The 20,485-nt window shown below is 45.0% G+C and overlaps 1 protein-coding gene across 1 annotated transcript in view; it reads left to right on the top strand.

Moving 5' to 3' along the window:
- ALPK2 (alpha kinase 2) overlaps nucleotides 1-20,485 on the top strand; it is a 122,862-nt gene that overhangs the window by 29,656 nt on the left and 72,721 nt on the right. Inside the window, exon 3 of the mRNA XM_068993670.1 lies at nucleotides 2,869-4,579. Coding sequence (XP_068849771.1) covers nucleotides 2,869-4,579 — 1,711 coding nt within the window. The remainder of the gene's footprint in view (nucleotides 1-2,868; nucleotides 4,580-20,485) is intronic.

Here is a 20,485-nt window from a genome sequence, read left to right as displayed (position 1 = left end):
TCTTCCTACATAATCATAGTACCTTCAGGGTAGCTGGTTTGTTCAGCAGACGGATCATGGTCTGGATAGAAGAGGAAATCAGAATTACTTGGGATTTTCCAGAAGCCCCTGGGGGCTGTTTTATTCTCTGTTTACGCTCTCTTGCGTGCATGCTCAGTAGCTTCAGTCCTGACTCTTCGACCTTATGGACTGAAGCCCACCAGGCTCCTCTGTCCGTGGGATTCTCCAGGCAAGAATACCTAGAGTGGGTTGCCATGCCCTCCTCCAGGGGATCTTCCCGACCCAGGGATTGAACCTGAGTCTCTTGGATCTCCTGCATTGCAGGTGGATTCTTTACCACTGAATCACTGGGGAAGCCCCATTTAAGCTCTCAACTGAGGCCAAATCTCCAAGAACACACCAAAAAGAAGCATGAAGGGAATGACGTGGGCCATGTGAAAGTCACACAAAGGTCTGTTTCTCTCCATGCTCTCCTCAGCTTCAACTGAAGAGACCTCAGCCTAATTAACGATGAGGATGAGGATGTCTTTGAGGGTAGGCCAAGGACGATTTGTAGCAGAATGTGTTTGGGAACTTGAAAAGTAACTTCTTAGGCCCTCTACGCACAGATTCTTTTTTTTCACTATTTGTTCATTTATTTACTGTGCTGGGTGTCTCCGCTGTGGTGTGCAGGAGCTTGACTTGTGGAATCTAGTTCCCCGACAAGGGATCAAACCCTACCCCCTGCATGGGGGAGTGTAGAGTTTTAGCCGTTGTTCCACCAGGGAAGTCCCTAGCCACAGATTCTGATTCAAGAATTTGAATCTGATGTAAGATTTTACAAGTCATCCTGATAGTTTCTGCAGACTTCTTAAGAACCAGAGAAAACCTGGTCTTAGTGCTGCCCCATCCTTTTTTTAAAAAAAAATTTTATTTGTTTGTTTGTGGCAGATCTTAGTTGCGGCATGTGGAATCTTTGACCTTTGTTGCAGCATATGACCCTGACCAGGGATTGAACCCAGGCCCCCTATATTGAGACCACAAAGTCTTAGCCACTTGACCACCAGGGAAGTCTCCCCTCCCCTTTTTAAATTGAGTTTTGAAGGTGTACAATGTATTGATCTGACACCTTTATGTTACAATATGACTGCCTTAGCAACGTCAGCTAACACTCTTATCACATCATGTAATTATCATTTGACCACTTCTGCTTTCTTATAGAGTATACATGGCATAAAGTTTCTGCTTCACAAAGTCCTTTCACCCTGATTTTGTTATTTGAACCTCAGAATAATCTTGTGAAATAGACAGGAGCAGCTACTCATTCCCCCAGAAAGTTGCCCTAAATTTCATTCTCCCCATGCTATTGGCCACGGCAAATCCAGAGACTGGCTGTGGGTCAGGCCTGGCCAACCTCAGCCACCTCGAGTGTCTTCTACTTGAGAATCAAGTTGCCAACAAAACAAAGTATTAATGCAGTTGAAATTAGTCTGTGCTTTTTGAAGCTGAGGCCTATGTGAGTGGGTACCCAACAGTTGAAGGCTTGTGAGCACATATGAGGTCAGGAGACAAAGAGGGCCCTCTAGTAAGGAAGAGAGAGGATAAGGAAGACTGTGTCCCATGGCGGTAAACATCTAACACTGACCCTCCTGGGGGGAGACATTTGTGCATCTCTTACGCGCATGAGTCACTAACGATCTGACCATCACCTCTGAGCCTGAGCCAGACCCTCAGCTCCTGCTTTCTGAAGATGGATAGTACATAATACACCGGCAGTGTTACAATGATCAAATGAGATAAATAAAAGTGCAAATTCAAAAGCAAGTATAGGGACGTCCCTGGTGTTCCAGTGGCTAAGACTCGGTGCTCCCAGTGCAGGGGGCCCGGGTTTGATCCCCGGTGGGGGGAACTAGGTCCCATGTGTGCGCGCATGCATGTGTGCATGCCGAGTCACTTAGTCGTGCCCGACTCTCTGCGACCCTATGGACTGCAGCCCGCCATCCCACATGCTGCAAGTAAAGATCCCGCATGTTGCAGCAAAGATCAAAGATCCTATGTGCCTTAACTAAGACCTGGTGCTGCTAAGTATTAATAAACAAATAAAAATTAATATAAAAAAATAGAGCAGGTACAACACGTGTTTATTGAGACTGCAGAGCCTGGAGAAGTGTTCTAAGGGGAAAGGTCAGCAAAGCAAGTCAGGCTCCAGGCGCCATGTGGCTCCAGTCAAGAAAGGGAGGGGCCCCCAGCACCATCCTTTCTGGAGCAGGGAGAGCAGGCTTGGCGTGAGCCAGAATTCAGTTTCTTCCCTGCTGAGTCAGAGCCAAACACCAGGCGGGTACTGGTCAGGATGGCATGTGGACATTGGTTTCCAGCCAGAGGGGTTTGTGGCTGTGGTTTAGACTTTATAGTCATGTTAAATTAAAGAGGAAAGGGCACTGTTCTTCATGCACACAGTCCTAGCATGGTATTAGCTTTACAGCCTCCTGGCAAGAACCATGTTTTCTTAGCAGTCTTTAAAAGAATTAGTGCTTAGAGTAGTCCACCATAAGATCTAGAGTGCTTTAGTTTTTTGTGTTCTATGTCTTCCTTCAGCAAGTAATACTGCTTCAAGTTCCTATAACATAACATGACTTAAAAGAGAGAAGAAACTAGAAACTGTTCCCCCATTCATCTGAGTTATTTTCAGCATTTTCGATTTGGGGTAAGACTGCGGAAAGTCTTAAGGGAAAATGCTGAGCATCTCAGCCTGTTGCCTCTGACCACAAACCCCTTCTCAGGGGGACCCCAGATCTTGAGTGTGCAGGAAAACCCCGGTCATTGACTGTGTGTGCCATGATGTAAGGCATGTCAGCATGCAAACTTACGTGTCTCCTCTCTTCATCCTAGCTGTACCCAGAATGACGCTGCTGTTTATCAAGTCTCTGCTCAGAACTGTTTTGGGATGATCTGCTGCTCTGCTTCCATTGAAGTGCAGTGCCCGTCAGAGGACCGACCACTCTCTCCCAACCCGAAAGATGACGGGCACACAGGTTGGAAACACGACACGAAGACATATGAGCAGGAGAGCCCAAACCACACTGATGAGGAAAAGCATCCTTATAAGGAAGGAGAAGGTATTGCCTCGGGGCCTCCCACGTCAGCTGACGCCCCCTCCTCCGAATCCAGCGGTGCTCATTCACTCCAGGTGTCTGCCGACCATGACCCTGGTGCGTCCGGCTCTGACAACTCCTTGGCGGTTAAAGACACGAGGCAAACCGAAGAGGCTGGTGATGCTGCTAACACAGAGGGTGCTGCTGACGGGTTGCGTTTTCCTAATTCAAGTGATGCTCCTGATAAACAAGATGTGTGTAGCCACAGGACCGTGCATTCCAAACTACCAAGGTTAACAGATGGTGCCTTAAACCCTGAGGGCCCTAACGAAGAAGGCTTGAACTCTAGTCACCAAAATGCCAGAGTCCAGAAGTACCTCAGCTGCAGCCTGCCCCTGATACGGGCAGACTCATCCACTCCTCCAGGTGCCAGGCCTGTCAGCCCCCCGGCTTCCAGCACAGACTCTGACAGTGACTATGAACTTTGCCCAGAGATAACCCTAACCTGCGCCGAGGAGTTTTCAGATGATGACCTGGAGTATCTGGAATGTTCCGACGTTATGACAGATTACTCTAATGCGATCTGGCAGAGGAAACTGCAGGGGACAGAGTGTGTTTTTTTATTAGAAAGCGATGACGAAGAGATGGAATTCAGTGAGTGTAGCCTGGGTGGGTGTGAGCGTTTCTTCAGTGAATTGGGTCGCAGGCCCCCGGTGTCGGATGACACGGGGCCCATGGATGCCACCGCTGGTCATCACTCACCACCCCAAGAAGTGGGGGGAAGGAGCAGCCGGGCCTCCACGCGCAGAGCCTCATCCTTGCGAGCAGGGATGCCCCTGTCCCCAGGACCTCAGCAGGATGGACTGGCTACAGTGACAGACTTAGGCAGGTACAAACCACCCGCTGCCTCGGAGGCTGCTGAAGACAGTTATCCAGGAATTCAAGGAGAAACCAGAGACAGCCACCAGGCTGGAAAGGAATTCTCCGGTGACAACCTGCTAAACATGGATAAAGCGGTGATAGGGAGAGAGGGGAAGCACTTGTCTGGAGAGTCAGGACAGCCCGGGATGCGCCGGCATCTGGAGACCACGGCCGAGAGGAGAGTAGGGGAGAAAGACACATGGAGCTGGAGGGGCTCTGAGAACCCTGCCAGGACGCAGCGACCGGGAATTAAGGGAAAAGCCAAGAGGCTGAATTCCAGCCTGGAAGAAAGGACAGCGGAAGCCTCCCTGGATCACCTCTGTCCCAAGGGACCTGTTAAGCACCCACTAACCCTGAGTGACAAAAGAGACAGCTCCCATGCCGGAGCGGAGGGGATTGATCTGAAGTCCCAATTTCCTGCAAGAGGCCCTGCGGTTCCAGCCCAAGCAGAGCCAGAAGTGAAAACTCTGCCTACTCCACCCGGCTCGCTAGCCCGGGAAGAGACCTTGCGCTTCCTGAAAGAAGGGGTGTGGGCTACAGATGCATTTGAAACACGCAGGGTTTCAGGCTGGCGTGATCATCCACAGGTAAGACTCCGCTTTTACGATTTGTGAGCTCAAATGTATCTGTGTGTGTGTGCAGCTGTGTATTTCCTTTCCCTTCACGTTCACGATCGCTGTACCACAGTGTACATCAAACTAATTCTCTCAATACCACCAGGGGACTTGTGAATGACAGGGGCTGCTGCTGGGAAGGAAATCTGGTTTTGAAAAAAGGCCCAGATAAACCCTAAGCCATCCTAATTATAGCAAAAGACAGATAGAAGTAAGAGGCACTAATGGGATTCTGGACAGCTGGAAAAAGAAATCTGATATTTTGTCTACTGCATGGATTTTATCAGGCAATGTCACTATTCAGAAAGTTTTCAAGCAAATGTTTTGGGTGTAGTCTTTAAAAGAAACCAAAACATTCTTTTTGGTGATTTTCCAGGACACTTTTGAAACTTGGTAAGTGCTGGCTTTCATCAGAATTCATAGAATGAATGAGAGATTTTGGTGTGTCTAAACATTTGCAGAATTTGCTTAATGATGCTGGAGAAAGTAGAGAGAGTAGACTTTGCTGCACTCAAATATCTGAGTAGATTTTTTAATGAATCTCTGTTTTATTTTTCTTAGACCACATAGTGTAAAAGAGGCAAAGAAAACACTTCAGGAAGTAAAAAAAAAAAAAGTTTTACTCTATTACTGGTTTGGGGGTATATTTGAAAGAGATGGAAAAATTAATATACTAAGGATGTTATGTGATATATGAATTTAATACATTTTTAAGTGTAGAGGGTTTTAAGTGGGCTTTGAACTGATGCTGTATTATGGTCAAGATTTGATTTCTGAAAATAAATACCCAAGAAAAGTTATTTATCATTATATTTACTCAGCCTCTGCTTTTCCTTCTCCCAACTCTGTAGTAGGAACTTAGTATTGTTTTTATAGAAGACTAGATAATACTCCAAAGAAAACTAAATATTCCCAAGTGTATTCAGTTATTGAATTCACTTTGGGAAAAAGTAAAATTTTAATGCACTGATGATTTCTAAAGGCCCACTCATAAAATAGCCAATCTGAAAAAAATCTCCAGATGCGAGGTAGTTTTTCTTCCCTGAGCAGATTCTTCTGCTCCACTGGCCAAATCAGCCATGGAAGGGCCACGTTGACTCTGCTCTTTTTCAGGAGTGCCAGCTTCACCCTATGTGGTTGTTTAACACACCAGTGACCACAGACTCATGCCCAAGATAAATTTAAGGAGGTGTTTTGACCAAAGAGTAATACAAAATTAAGCTGTAGCGTTCATTTCTCCACGTCAGTAGACACAGTATGTCCTTTTCTGCTCATAAACTACTCTGCCTTGCTCAGCTGGGTGCCTTTTCACAATTGTTTAGCATCCACACTGAGCATTTCACTGGGCAAATTATTTCAGTTATTAAGCGCTGTGTGTGAAGGGGGAAGTGTTGCCAAGTGGCCCCCCCAAAGTCAGTGGAGGGGAAGGGGCTATTGACAAGGCTAGTTTTAGACCCATTGCTGTGCAAGGCAATTCCTAGCTTCCTCAGCTGCCCAGAGTTGAGAGGCACTGAAGGAAGGAGCCCCCTCTCTCATCCTCAGCCTGTGCTCTAAGCTGAATTCTGAGATGGAGAACTCTGGGGACCAGCAAGCTCTCTTGTTTCCTGGCAATGCAGAGAAATAAAACGGACCGTCTCTGGGACCCTGTCGTCTCTATTGAACTTCTTAGGGTACTCTTGCTTACACACCCACACACTCATGGATGCACACCCACCTTGCAAGCTCTCAGCTCAAGGTCCCACCAGTGTTTTCAGGCATGACCAAGGCAACGATCTCAGAACGATGAACATGACTTTTTAGATAGCTTGCACCCTGCAGGTGGAGGGACCATTCCTCCACTTTGCTGTTCTCTGTCGCAGAGCCAGTCTCTCACTCCAGGTCAACATGAGTAGAAGCTGTATATTCAAAAACAGTTTTGTGCTGTAGAAAAATTTTGACTAAAGCAGGAAAATTATGCCACAGGGATAGTGGCATAGTGAACACAGATTTCTTTTACCCATGCAAAAAGTTACTCCCTAATTGTAGATGTCTGTGCTTCTTACACATGGGCACAACATAGCCAGATTTCTATCAAATGGCTAAATATTGCAAATGTGATACAAAAGCATTAGAGGGTCATTGAAAACTTTTTATAATGTTGCTTAAAAAAAAGTCCAAGTTATGGGGGTGAATCCTCCCATAACTAAGTCAAAAGACATTTAAAATATTTATTCTCAGACATCTGAGGCTCTTGAGAACTCAAAATTTGAAATGGCTAAAAATTCTTGGTTGGGGGTAATATAAGTAAATTTGCCCACTCTTGACTCTTGCGTGATTCACTTACCTTTAAGGTGCCCAGCAGTAGAAACAGTAACCAGCATCTTATCTTTTAGGATGTTCTCTTCAACTGTATGTTGCTTTTAGCTTCTGAGAAAAATTCCATGTCTCTAATTCTATATTACAGCAGCAAGGCTGACATGTAAACTAAACCATCTCCAGGGGTCCTTATTTCCTGTCTTCCTTTCCCACTCTTACAAAGCAAGGCCATCTTGTTCTGATCTGTCTTGGAGTAGTACTTGCCCAGGCTAAGATTGGAAAGCCCCCGGTGTCTACATTTATGGAAGATTCCTAAATTAATCCCAGTTTGGGAGTGGAAAACAGAGAGGGTACCCCAGGCTAACTTGAATCATCTTCAAGGATCACACTGCCAATCCTTCACCTTGGTTCTGATCTTGCTTTCTTGATCCAACTCAGAGGCGAGGACTGCCAGTCTGCCCATCTTAAGTTTCCCTGTAGCCACACTGGGGTAAGATCATCCTTGCTTTTAAATCAGAAGTGCTGTGTCTGTTCTTCTGCAGAGTTGCCCAGCCTCACCCCAGAGAGATTTGTATTTCTCTAAAGAGATGGGATCTCAAGAATACAGTATGGAAATGCATTCTTAGGTTCTGATAATTAAGAATCTTCCTGACCAGGATATAGCACTAAACTTGGAAGGTGAGCTCCATGACAGCAGGCAGGCTGGTCACCGTTTCGTTCAGTGATACGTCCCAAGTCCTTGGGATTGTACTGGTCGTATAATATGTGCTCAATAACTGACTGAGTAAGTGGCCACATGGTACTAGGTTGCTAGGTTGAGTCCTCTATTTTTTCTTAATGAGTCTGGCTAGAGGTTTATCACTTTTGTTTGTTCTTCTCAAAGAACTAGCTTTTAATTTCACTGATCTTTGCTATTGCTGTCTCCCCCTCTGTTTCATGTATTTTGGCTCTGATCTTTATGGCTTCTTTCCTTCTACTAACTTTAGAGTTTTTTTGGTCTTCTTCCTCTAGTGGCTTTAGGTTTCAGTTTAGGTTGTTTATTTGAGATTTTTGTTTCCTGAGGTAAGATTGTATTGCTGTAAATTCTCCTCTTGGAATTGCTTTTGCTGTGAATTCCAGGTATTGTCAAGTATGGTTCTAATAATCACTGATCTCAACGCCTTTGTGGTCTTCATCGTCCCGAGTACATTCCTTGATTCCCTTCACATACCAGCCTTCCACTAGGAAAGTGCTTTCCGCTGCTCTCTGGCCCTGGGGATAGAGTCACGCCGTGCTTAGTCGTTCGGTTATGTCCAGCTCTGAGAACTTTTGTGCTGTAGCCCGCCAGCCTCCTTATCCATGGCATTTTTCAGGCAAGGATACTGGAGTGGGCTGCCATTTTCCTCCTCCAGGGGATCTTCCCCACCCAGGGATCGAATCCACACCTCCTGTGTCTCCTGCCTTGCAGGAGAATTCTTTACCCGCTGAGCCATCAGGGAAGCCCCACCATTGGGAATTGATTGGTTTATGCCAAGCCGGCCACACCTTGCACTTGGCTTGCCTTGTGAATGCCGGTGACTCAGATACAGCCTTGGCCTTATCGGTATCTTATCAGCTCTCACTCACTGCTAACTAGATCTGGGAAGATCTCACCATGTCCTCAAGCTTTCGGGGCCTTCCACGATTATGCCTCTGTCTACCTGAGAGGCGAAGCAGATGTGTGCACTGGTCTCCTCATCTGGAAAAGGAGGCAGTTTCTCATACGGGCAGTGTTTTCTTCCACCTTCTGGTCTGGAGTGCCCTCGGTTAGCTTGTTGCCAGCTCAGTTCACCAGGTCCTTCAAGGCCAAGGTGCAGGCTCCTTCAAATTGCACTTCCCTGAAGCACATGCCTCGTCTTTAACTGTGATTTCTCCTTCCAGACGAACATTCTTGTCTGCAGTCCTTGTATAGTGTAGTGAGCTCTGGACCCATGTTTGGTTCCTGACTGTGTGACCTGGGAAAAACTGGTTAAGCTCTCCCAGCCCCAGTTTCCTCATTTGAAACAAAATTATAGCAATAATAACAACAGAAATAATAACAACCACCACCTCACGGAGTGCTGTGCAAATTAAAACTTTTGTATAGGGACTTCCCTGGGAGTCTAGTAGCCTGGATGCCATGCTCACAGTGCAGGAGACTGGTTCTATCCCTGGTCAGGGAACTAGATCCCACATGCCGCAACTAAGACCTGGCAGAGCCAAATAAATAAGTAAGCAAACATTAAGAAGAAAAGATAGGGCCAAGCATGTAAAATGCTCGGCACAGTACCTGTTCTGCAGTTAACATTTAATAAATATTATCATTTTTTGTTTTGTTATTTATCTTAATACTTATGTCCTTCCTCCCCATATTAAAAACATTAAGGGCTGACTACAAGATGTTTTACGCTTTTTCTTAATTGAAATTTTTAATAATTGTCCATGCATAGATGTAAGAAATAAGACAGAGAGACCACTACATGCTGTGGCCAGCTTCCCCTGAGGCTGACATTTGGCCAAACTCTGGTATAATTTTCACAACCAAGATGCATCGGTACCATGTGCTGAACTTGTTCAGATTTCCCCTTTTTACTTATACTTGTGCGTGTATGTGTGTATTAAGATCTACAGAAATGTGTCACTTGTGTGCATGCACGCCAGGTCACTTAAGTCGTGTCCCGCTCTTTTGCAACCCTATGGATTTTAGCTCGCCAGGCTCCTCTGTCCTTGGCATTCTCCAGGCAAGAATGCTGGAGTGGGTTGCCATGCCCTCCTCCAGGGGATCTTCCCACCCCAGGGACTGAACCCCAGCCTCTTACATCTCCTGCATCCGTAGGCAGGTTCTTTACCACTAGCGCCACCTGGGAATCGCTTGTGTGGGCTCGTGTAATAAAGGTGATAAGAAACTTCACTTCATCCAAGTTCAGTCCAGTAGTTAGGCAGGCTGTGTGATTTACACAGCAACTATATGTCACGTGCATGGGCACCCAGTGACAGGGCAGGGAGTAGGTCTCCAGTGAGTTTTTTTAAAGCATAGAGAAAATATAAGCAGATCATCTAAACTTGCCTGGCATGTAGTTTTCATATCTGGGACAGAACAATCTGAGATTTGCATTCAGTTACATAATAAAATGTGTGCCCCTGCCCCCGCCCCCACCCCCGCCAAACAACAACTGTTAACTTTGACTCAGGGAGGTGGATAAGCCAGCCCTCTGCTGATGATGGGAAGGACAGAAGCTTAGAATCACTCATCTCTCAGCACATGGCCGTCACGCCTCTTGTCAGCACCACGCCATGGTTGACTCGGGGAGTCACACAAACGTTTGTTTTGTTTTTGATCACAAAGCCCACTCAGCCCCTTCTGCCAACAACCATTACCATCCCAGACCTACAAGATCATGGCTCACTGCCGGTCTTGGACTCAAGTCTTTGTTAAGTAATCCGTGGATGCTCCTAAGTACCTACAGCCTTGCTACTCACCGTGTGGTCTGCAGACCCGTTTGTCAGAATATAAATCTCAAGCCCCGCCCCAGTCTTGCTGAATCAGAATCTGCAATTTTAACCCAATTCTTGGGAATTCATAAGCACGCTAAAGTTCCAAAAGTCTTGGTCTGCAAGGAGACATCTTAAGCCCCGCCCCAGTCTTGCTGAATCAGAATCTGCAATTTTAACCCAATTCTTGGGAATTCATAAGCACGCTAAAGTTCCAAAAGTCTTGGTCTGCAAGGAGACATCTTTCCCAGGTTAGAAAAGACCCTAAGGCAATGGGTCTCAAGCCTGTGGAGCTTAAACCATCTGATGCCTGAGTACCATCCCCGGCTCCCCACCACCCCAAGATTCCGATGTGATTTGTCTGCAGTGTGGCTTGGGCTCTGAGGGTTTTGAAAGCTCCCAAGTGATTCTCTGTACCTCTGAGGTCGAGAATCTTAGCTGTAAATATCAGGTACCTTAGTCCCACCCCCAGAGATCCCAATTTTGGTTGTTGTAAGGCCCTTGGGGAGTGGAATGCCATGTCATGAAGGTGGGCTCCAGGCCCCAGACTGGCAGAATGGGGCTACCTTTCATGAGAGTTTGCACCCCTCATGAAGGCATGCCGCCCCCGCCCCCGCCCCCCACTGCCACCCTCACCAGGGATTCTGGAGCCCCTTGCCCTGATTTCCGTCCATCTTAGCTGAGGAACAAAGCCCCAGGTCAGTCAGTACTACTTTTCAAAACTGAGGCAGTGAGTGTTCTCTGGTGTATTACGTTGGACAAAAGTAAGTGTGATTTCAGACCATGAATTTTAAATCATTATAGCTAGGCTCAAACACATCTTTATTAGTCAAAATAGGAATCATTACAATCAACACATTTTTGCCCATAAGAAATAAGTTTGTTTTTTTCCAGTAGTGTAAAAATCCATGCTTCGGGATTCGACAAACGCTTTGAAAGCATTTTCTGCCTCCTGCTGGTTGTAGACGCGTTTTGCCTGCAAAACGTTGTCAACATGCTGGAAGAAGTGGTAGCTGGTTGGTGAGAGGTCAGGTGAATATGGTGGATGAGACAAAACTTCATAGTCCGATGCGTTCAACTTTTGGAGCGTTAGTTGTGCGATGTGCAGTTGGGCATGAACTGGGCCCTTTCTGCTGATCATGCCGGCTGCAGCAGGCACTGCTGTTTTCAATGCATCTCATTGATTTGCTGAGCATACTTCTCAGATGTAATGTTTCGCCAGGATTCAGAAAGCTCTAGGGGACCAGATGGGCAGCAGACCACCAAACAGTGACCAAGACCTTTTTTGGGAAGCTTTGCACGTCTGGCTTTGGGAAGTGCTTTGGGCTTCTGTGATGACTCAGATGGTAAAGGATCTGCCTGCAATGTGGGAGACCCGGGTTCAATCCCTGGGTTGGGAAGATCCCCTGGAGAAGGGAAAGGCTGCCCACTCCAGTATTCTGGCCTGGAGAATTCCATGGACTGTATAATATACAGCATAAAAGTAAAAAAAAAAAAAAAAAAAAAAAGGTCCTATATATTATTAAAAAATAGTCCCTAAGTGGGCCTTAGGAAGCGTTACTATGAACAAAGCTAGTGGAGATGATGGAATTCCAGTTGAGCTATTTCAAATCCTAAAAGATGATGCTGTGAAAGTGCTGCACTCAATATGTCAGCAAATTTGGAAAACTCAGCAGTGGCCACAGGACTGGAAAAGGTCAGTTTTCATTCCAATCCCAAAGAAAAGCAATGCCAAAGAATGCTCAAACTACTGCACAATTGCACTCACCTCACACACTAGCAAAGTAATGCTCAAAATTCTCCAAGTCAGGCTTCAACAGTATGTGAACCGTGAATTTCCAGATGTTCAGGCTGGTTTTAGAAAAGGCAGAGGAATCAGAGATCAAATTGCCAACATCCATTGGATCATCAAAAAGCAAGTCCAGAAAAACATCTACTTTAGCTTTATTGACTACACCAAAACCTTTGACTGTGTGGATCACAACGAATTATGGAAAATTCTGAAAGAGATGGGAATACCAGACCACCTAACCTGCCTCCTGAGAAACCTGTATGCAGGTCAAGAAATGATAGTTGGAACTGGACATGGAACAGCAGACTGGTTTCAAATAGGGAAAGGAGGACATCAAGGCTGTATATTGTCACCCTGCTTATTTAACTTACATGCAGAGTACATCATGCAAAATGCCAGGCTGGATGAAGCACAAGCTGGAATCAAGATTTCCAGGAGAAATATCAGTAACCTCAGATATGCAGATGGCACCACCCTTATGGCAGAAAGTGAAGAAGAAATAAAGAGTCTCTTGATGAAAGTGAAAGAGAAGAGTGAAAAAAGTTGGCTTAACGTTCAACATTCAGAAAACAAAGATCACGGCATCCAGTCCCATCACTTTATGGCAAATAGATGGGGAAACAATGGAAACAATGAGAGATTTTATTTTCTTGGGCTCCCAAATCACTGCAGATGGTGACTGTAGTCATGAAATGAGAAGACTCTTGCTGCTTGGAAGAAAAGTTATGACCAACCTAGATGGCATATTAAAAAGCAGAGACATTACTTTTCTAACAAATGTCCATCTAGTCAAGACTATGGTTTTTCCGGTAGTCATGTATGGATGTGAGAGTTGAACTATAAAGAAAGCTGAGCACCGAAGAATTGATGCTTTTGAACTGTGGTGTTGGAGAAGACTCTTGAGAGTCCCTTGGACTGCAAGGAGATCCAACCACTCCATCCTAAAGGAAATCAGTCCTGGGTGTTCATTGGAAGGACTGATGTTGAAGCTGAAGTTCCAATACTTTGGCCACCTGATGCGAAGAACTGACTCACTGGGAAAAGACCCTGATGCTGGAAAAGATTGAAGGCAGGAAGAGAAGGGGTGACAGAGGATGGGATGGTTGGATAGCATCACCGACTCAATGGATATGAGGTTGAGCAAGCTCCAGGAGTTGGTGATGGAGAGGGAGGCCTGGCATGCTACAGTCCATGGGGTTGCAAAGAGTCGGACACTTCTGAGGACTAAACTGAACTGAACTGAAGAGTAAATGCATTCCTGCAACACTTCACGTTCTAGAAAATCACATAAAATATCAGGCCTTCTGGGGAAAATAGTACTCCCTGCATTTTACTTCAGAAACAGGCCATTTGAAAACTAGAGACAAAAGCAAAAAGGGGACCCAAGAAGTTCAGGTGGACCACCCAGGGAGGTGGCTCAGGTTGGCCAATGGCAGCCACGGCAGAGATCGCACGTTCACGAGGTCACCGGGTGGACGTGCTGGAGCCCTTAGTGAGAGCAGCTGGAGGCTGAGACGGGAAGCCAGCAGTGGGTCTCTGTGAGGTTGGGTCTGGGAGGTGCCACCCGCCTCCAGATGTCCAGGCCTGGAACGTGCCTCTTAGCAGGGAGGAACACTGGGCAGATTTCTTTTTTTTCAAATTTTATTTCTTTTTTTTGAATTAAGAGTATAAGGTGGTGTTAGTGGTAAAGAACCCGCCTGTCAATACAGGAGACATAGAAGTTGCAAGTTCGACCCCTAGGTCAGCAAGACCCCCTGGAGGAGGGCATGGCAGCCCACTCCAGTGTTCTTGCCTGGAGAATCCGATAGACAGAGGAGCCTGGCGGGCTACGGTCCATGGGATCACATAGAGTTGGACGTGACTGAGGCGACTTAGCACGCATGCATAGTTGATTTGCAATGTTGTGTTAATTTCTGCTCTACAGCAAAATGATTCAGTTATATATATAGACAAATAGATAGGTAGATTCTTTATTATATTCTTTTCCATTATGGTTTATCTCAAGATACTGAATATAGTTCCCTGTGCTAGACAGCATGGCCTTGCTTATCCATTCTGTATGAAGTAGTCTGCAGCTCCCAACCCCAGCTTCTCTGTCCCCTCCTCTGTTCCCCGAGGCCACACTTTTAATTTTTTAAAAATACAACCAGAACGGGTATCTGCTGCCAAGGCAAAAGCTGAGTTATAGGCTCTTCCCTTTCCCGCTCAAGTTGGCTGTGATTTACTTCAGCTATTCAGGGGTCCTTCCTGGGCCTGCTAAGTCGCTTCAGTCGTGTCTGACTCTTTGCAAGTGGTCCGCCAGGCTCCTCTGTCTATGGGATTCTCTAGGCAAGAAGATTGGAGTGGGTTGCTGTGCCCTTAGCCTAGGCAAAATTTCCCAAGAACCAATGCACGCCCATGAATACATCAGGCTACCTCATTACAGAACACGTGTTGTAACACAGAGACACCCCCTGCACCCCACAGTGGGGGCTCTGAGTCCTCAGGGCACTGGATCCGTGTGAGGGCCTGGGTGACCTGTGCTGCTAAGGTGAGTCTGTAAGATTTTTTTTGATGTGGACCATTTTTAGAGTCTTTATTGAATTTGTTATGATATTGCCTCTGTTTTGCGTTTTGGAGTTTTGGCTCTGAGGCACGTAGGATCTTAGCTGCCCAACCAGGGATCAAACCCACGCACCTTTCATGGGAAGGCCAAGTTGTAACCACTGGACACCCAGGGAAGTGCATGTTTAAAGAGCTCTGAATTTTACCCCAGAGTTTCGGTATCCGCACCTTTAATAAGCTGTCTAGGTGACTCTCATGAGCAAAAGGTTTTAAGCCATGGGTAAATTAGACTGAGACCTCGTGTGACCGCTACAACTTGAGGCATAAAGAATCACAGGAGTTTGAAACACAGGAAGTTTAGGCCTTGTCAGCTGTAACCCCTTCACCCTAAGAGGAAAGAGCTTCACGATCTGGATTTTCTTCTGCTTTCTAGTTGGCTTGCTATAAATGCAGCTTGGGCTTCACCTGTCCAGCCACTGAAATAAATACAGATCCTGATTCATTGTAACTAAATCCCAAACAGGTGTGCCATCTACAGCTGAGTGTTATTTTGAGGCGTGGTGCTGGGACAAGAATTTGGATGGCAGCAGTGGAGCCGGGGAGAGGAGGGTCCTTTGGCTTTGGGGGTGGGTTTTAGTCCTGGCAGTAAATCTCTCATCGCGGCCTCAAGTGGGAGCTGAGTGCCTGAGACATGCGTTATTGGTCTTTTTTTTTGCAATGACTGAAAACGAACTTGCTTTACTGACACGGGTTAACCAACTATCTATCAATATGGACAGTAAAGCTAAGGTAACCAAATCAGTGCGGTAGTAGCTCCAAACCAGGGCTTCCCTGGGCTCAGTGGCAAACAGTCTGCTTGCCCATGCAGGAGACACGGATTCAATCCCGGGTCGGGAAGATCCCCTTGAGGAGGACCTGACAACCCACTCCAGTGTTCTTGCCTGGAGAATCCGATAGACAGAGGAGCCTGGCGGGCTACGGTCCATGGGGTCGCAAAAGAGTTGGACGTGACTTAGTAATTAAACAACAACAGCCCCAAATAGATAAATAAATAAACCAAATTGAGTAGAGAAAACAGAATGAGACCTAAGAATATACTGGAATTTGATTTATGATAGAAATAACCTGTCATGTTTTAGGAAGGAAGCAAAATCTTTAAAGCAGACACAATTAGCCATCTGTGTGGAGAAAAAAATAAGACCAGTGGACCTCAAATAACACTAAATGGATTCCTGAGTTAAAAATAAAAAACCCAAACTATAAACTACTGGAAAAAGTATTGGAAACTATTCTTATGACCTCGAAAGCCAGATTTGCAATGTAAAGAGCATCAACAACCATAAAAACGAAGAAAACATGATAGTTTTGATTATTTCAAATTTTATGTAACAAAAATGAAAAATTTCATATAACAAAAAATATTGTAAATCAAATTAAATGAAAGTGATACACTGGGAAATAAATGTAGAACATATATATCATAGACAAATATTAATTTTCAAGGTATATAAAAATGATAAGAAAAATACCCTTAAAAACTGAATTTAAAATAGGTAAAAGTAAATAAATATGAAGTTCATAGAAGAGGGAATATAAAAGGTTACTAGCTCAACTGGTAAAGAATCCACCTTAAACGCAGGAGACCCGGTTCAATTCCTGGGTCGGGAAGATCTGCTGGAGAAGGGATAGGCTACCCTCTCCAGTATTCTTGGGCTTCCCTGGTGGCTCAGCTGGTAAAGAATCTGCCCGCAATGCAGGAGACCTGGGTTTGATCCTTGGGTTGGGAAGATCCTCTGGAGAAGGGAAAGGCTATCCACTCCAGTATTCTGGCCTGGAGATTCCATGGATGTCCATGAGGTCACAAGGAGTCAGATACGACTGGGCAACTTTCACTCACAAACATATGAGAAGTTGTCCAACCTTGTGACTAATTAGGAAAATATAAAAATTTTAAAATATCAGCCAGATAGACAAAAATATTAAAAGATGATAACATCAAGATACTGAGGTCATGGAGAAATATGTTCATTGCCAGAAAGAATGTAATTTGAGGATATCTTTTAACTCTCGAGAAGAGCCTTCACATAGACCCAGGGAGATATGGGTGTCTCTCAGAATTGTTTGTCTAAGAAAAGGCTTATTTGGAAACAGCTAAATAAATGTGACCTGTTCAAACGATGGGCATCTCAAAACATAACATAGAGTGCCAAAGGCATAGTGTAGATTGATCCATAGCACGTGATAGCCGTCTATGCCCTCCAAACCAGCCCAGAAGAGCGTTATGCCCTTTGCACACACATATATGACAGACCGCCCTGGACTTCCCAGGGGTCCAAATGTGATCACAAAAGTCCTTCTAAGTGAACGACGGAGGGAGGAGAGTCAGAGAGAGCTTGGAGATGCTGTGCTGCCAGCTTGGAAGATGGAGGAAGTGGCCGCGAGTCAAGGAATGCAGGCAAACCTCTAAACGCTGGAGAAGGCAGAGTTTTTCCTCTGGAGCTTCCAGAAGGAATGCATCCCTGCCGACACCATGATTTTAGCCCAGCGAGATCCATGTCGGACTTTTGACTTTCAGAACTGTAAAATAATAAATTCCGTGTCATTTAAAGTGACTTAAGTTTGTGGTAGTTAAAGCAGCCGTAAGAAACTAATGCGGACACAAAGGATAATTTTAAAGTAAAGAACCTCCAAGCGAGTCAGGATATTCTTCTTCAGATTTTCACTTCAGATATCTGAGCAGGAGCCCATTTATGACACAGACTTAGCAAATCCTAGTTGTCTTTGGCTTAGAAATCTGACACGGGAGAAAAAGTGAGAAGAGACAGGCCAGCTTCATTTAAAGCAAGTAAGCTGGGACCTCCCAGGCAGTTCAGTCGTTAGGACTTGGTGCTTCCAGTGCAGGGGGCCAGGGTTTGATCTCCGGTCAAGGAACTAAGATCCTGTAAGTTGCATGGCTAAAATAATAAAAATAAAATAAAAATAAAGTATAACACTTTGGGGAGTTTCCCCAGTTATTCAGCAGTAAAGAATCTGCCTGCAATGCAGGAGACGCAGGAGACGCGGGTTTGATCCCTGGGTCGGGAAGATCCCCTAGAGGAGGAAATGGCAACCCACTCCAGTCTTCTTGCCTGGAGAATTCCATGGACAGAGGAGCCTGACGGGCTCCAGTCCATAGGGTCGCACAGAGTTGGACACAACTGAAACGACTTAGTACGCACATAACATTTTGGAATTCAGGAAGCCTCAGGGAGAAAGGATAGAGTCATGGACGCCACAACTAATCCACACGAGAATTAGGGTGCCTCAAACGTCTCTATGGTGTCCAGAGGAACTTCCAGCCTGAGAATGCCTGTGAAGTGGCTGGACTGCAGGAGAAAGCGTCCTGGGAAGAGCATGCCCAGAACATACCTTTTGACCTCAGGGCAGTCTGAGAGGCTGAGATGGTGCAAAGGAGCCTGGGAAACTCCGAGCAACTACTGGTGCAGTTTCCCAACTCGATGCTCCTGACATTTGGACTATATAACTCCTTGTCCTGGGCAGCCACACATGCATTGCAGAATGTTTTTAGCAGCATCTCTGGCCAGTAGCAATCTCTACCTGTCATCTCTACCCCAGTCAGCAACCAAGAATGTCTCTAGGCAGTGCCAAATATCCCCTAGGGGGTAGGGCAGGGCGTAACAAAACTCACTCCATGTGTTGATTAGCTCTGGGTAAATTCTGTCCCCTCACTAGTGACAGCTGGGAAAGAAGCTGTTATTTCATTTACTTTATTTTTTTTTAAGTTTTATTGGAGTATAGTTGCTTTACAATGTTAGGTTTCTACTGTACAGCAACATGAATCAGCTATATTTATACACGTATATCCCTTCTTTTGGGGGTTTCCTTCCCGTTTAGTTCACCCCAGAGCATTGTGAGGTGTTCCCTGCACTGTACAGTAGGTTCTTATTCATTATCTATTTTAAACATAGTATCAATGGTGTAAATATGCCAATCCAAGTCTTCTGATTCCTCCCAAGAAGCTGTCATTTATCTTTTAAAATTTTTACTTGTTTATTTGGCTGCACCAGATCCTTAGTTGTGGCATGTGAGCTCTAGTTTCCCGATGAGGAATCGAACTCGGGGCCCCTGCATTGGGAGTGTGGAGTCTCAGCCAGTGGACCACCAGGGAAGCCCCCAATTTCATTTAAATCAGCGCTGTCCAATAGAGATTTCTTGCAAGCCACACATGTGACAAGTATGTTCACAAACCGTGCCACCATTTCCTCTATTTAGTTCCAGAATAGATTCATGGGGTCGCAAAGAGTCGGACACGACTGAGCGACTGAACTGAACTGAACTGACTTTCATCATCCCCCAAAGAAGCCCTATACCACTTCCTATTCTCCTGTCCCCCATCCCTTTGCAAACTCTAATTTCTGTCTCTATACATTTGCCTATTCTGGACATTTCATATGCAAGTGAACCTTGTTTTATTATTGCCTCTATCGTGTTTTGCAGACACTGCATTCTATTTTGAGAACTCAAAGGTTTGTGGCAGCTCAGCATCATGCAAGTCTGTTAACATGATTTCCTCAACAGCAGTTGCTCCCTTCATGTCTCTGTGCCACATTTTGGGAATTCTTACAATGTTCCAAACGTTTTCATCATTATTATATTTTTTATGGCGATCTGTAATCAGGGATCTTTGTTGTCTCTACTATGACTCTGGAAGTCTCAGATAACAGTTGGCATTCTTTAGCAATGAAGTGTTATTTTAATGTCATATATGCATTTTTAAAAGATATAATATTTTCACACACTTAATAGTGTAAACATAACTTTCACGTGCACTGCTGCTGCTGCTGCTGCTAAGTCACTTCAGTCGTGTCCAACTCTGTGCGACCCCATAGATGGCAGCCCACCAGGCTCCCCCATCCCTGGGATTCTCCAGGCAAGAGTGCTGGAGTGGGGTGCCATTGCCTTCTCTGTCACGTGCACTAGGAAACCAAAAATTGATACGACTTGCTTTATTGTGGTGGTCTAAAACAGAACCACAACCTCTCTGATGCCTGCTGTAAATGGAATCATACAATAGGTGGGGTTTTGGTCTGCCTTTTTCACTTGGCACAATGTTCTTAAGGGTCATCCCTTGTTAGAGCATCTCTCAGTACTTTTTTTCATGGCTGAGCAATATTACATTATATGAATCTACCACACTTATTTTTGCCCATTCATCAGTTGATAGGCATTTGGGCTATTTCCACTTTGTAGTTATTATGGGTAATGCTGCTATGAACATTTGTATGGACATTTTTGTGTGGACATATGTTTTCAGTTCTTCTGGGTAAATCGCTAAAAGTAGAATTGCTGGGTAACTATGTCTAACATTTTGAGGAAACATCATACTGTTATTCAAAGCAGCTGTACCATTTTCCATTCCCACCAGCAGTGTTTGTGGGGAAGCCACAAATGTAATTAAAAAAATTTTTTTGGAAGCCAAGATTTTTTAAAGTTTAAAGACATAGGTGAACTTTAATAATATAAACTTTAATATTATATATTATTAACTTGGTATAACCAAAATATTACCTCAATGTACAAACCATATGAAAGTTGTTAATGAAATACCTTACTGTTTTTGGTAACAAGTCTTCAAAATCTGGTGTGTATTTTATACCCAGTTTGGATACTCTTCATTGGAAATACTTGATCTGTATTGAGATTTCATGATATTAACGGTTGAAGGAGTAGACTCACATAATCCAGATGGTTCTGAACCC

This window comes from Capricornis sumatraensis, chromosome 21 (assembly GCF_032405125.1).
Source record: "Capricornis sumatraensis isolate serow.1 chromosome 21, serow.2, whole genome shotgun sequence".
In the NCBI taxonomy this organism is placed as follows: domain Eukaryota; kingdom Metazoa; phylum Chordata; class Mammalia; order Artiodactyla; family Bovidae; genus Capricornis; species Capricornis sumatraensis.
Note: the sequence above shows the minus strand (reverse complement) of the source record. Positions and strands in the feature narration are given on the sequence as shown.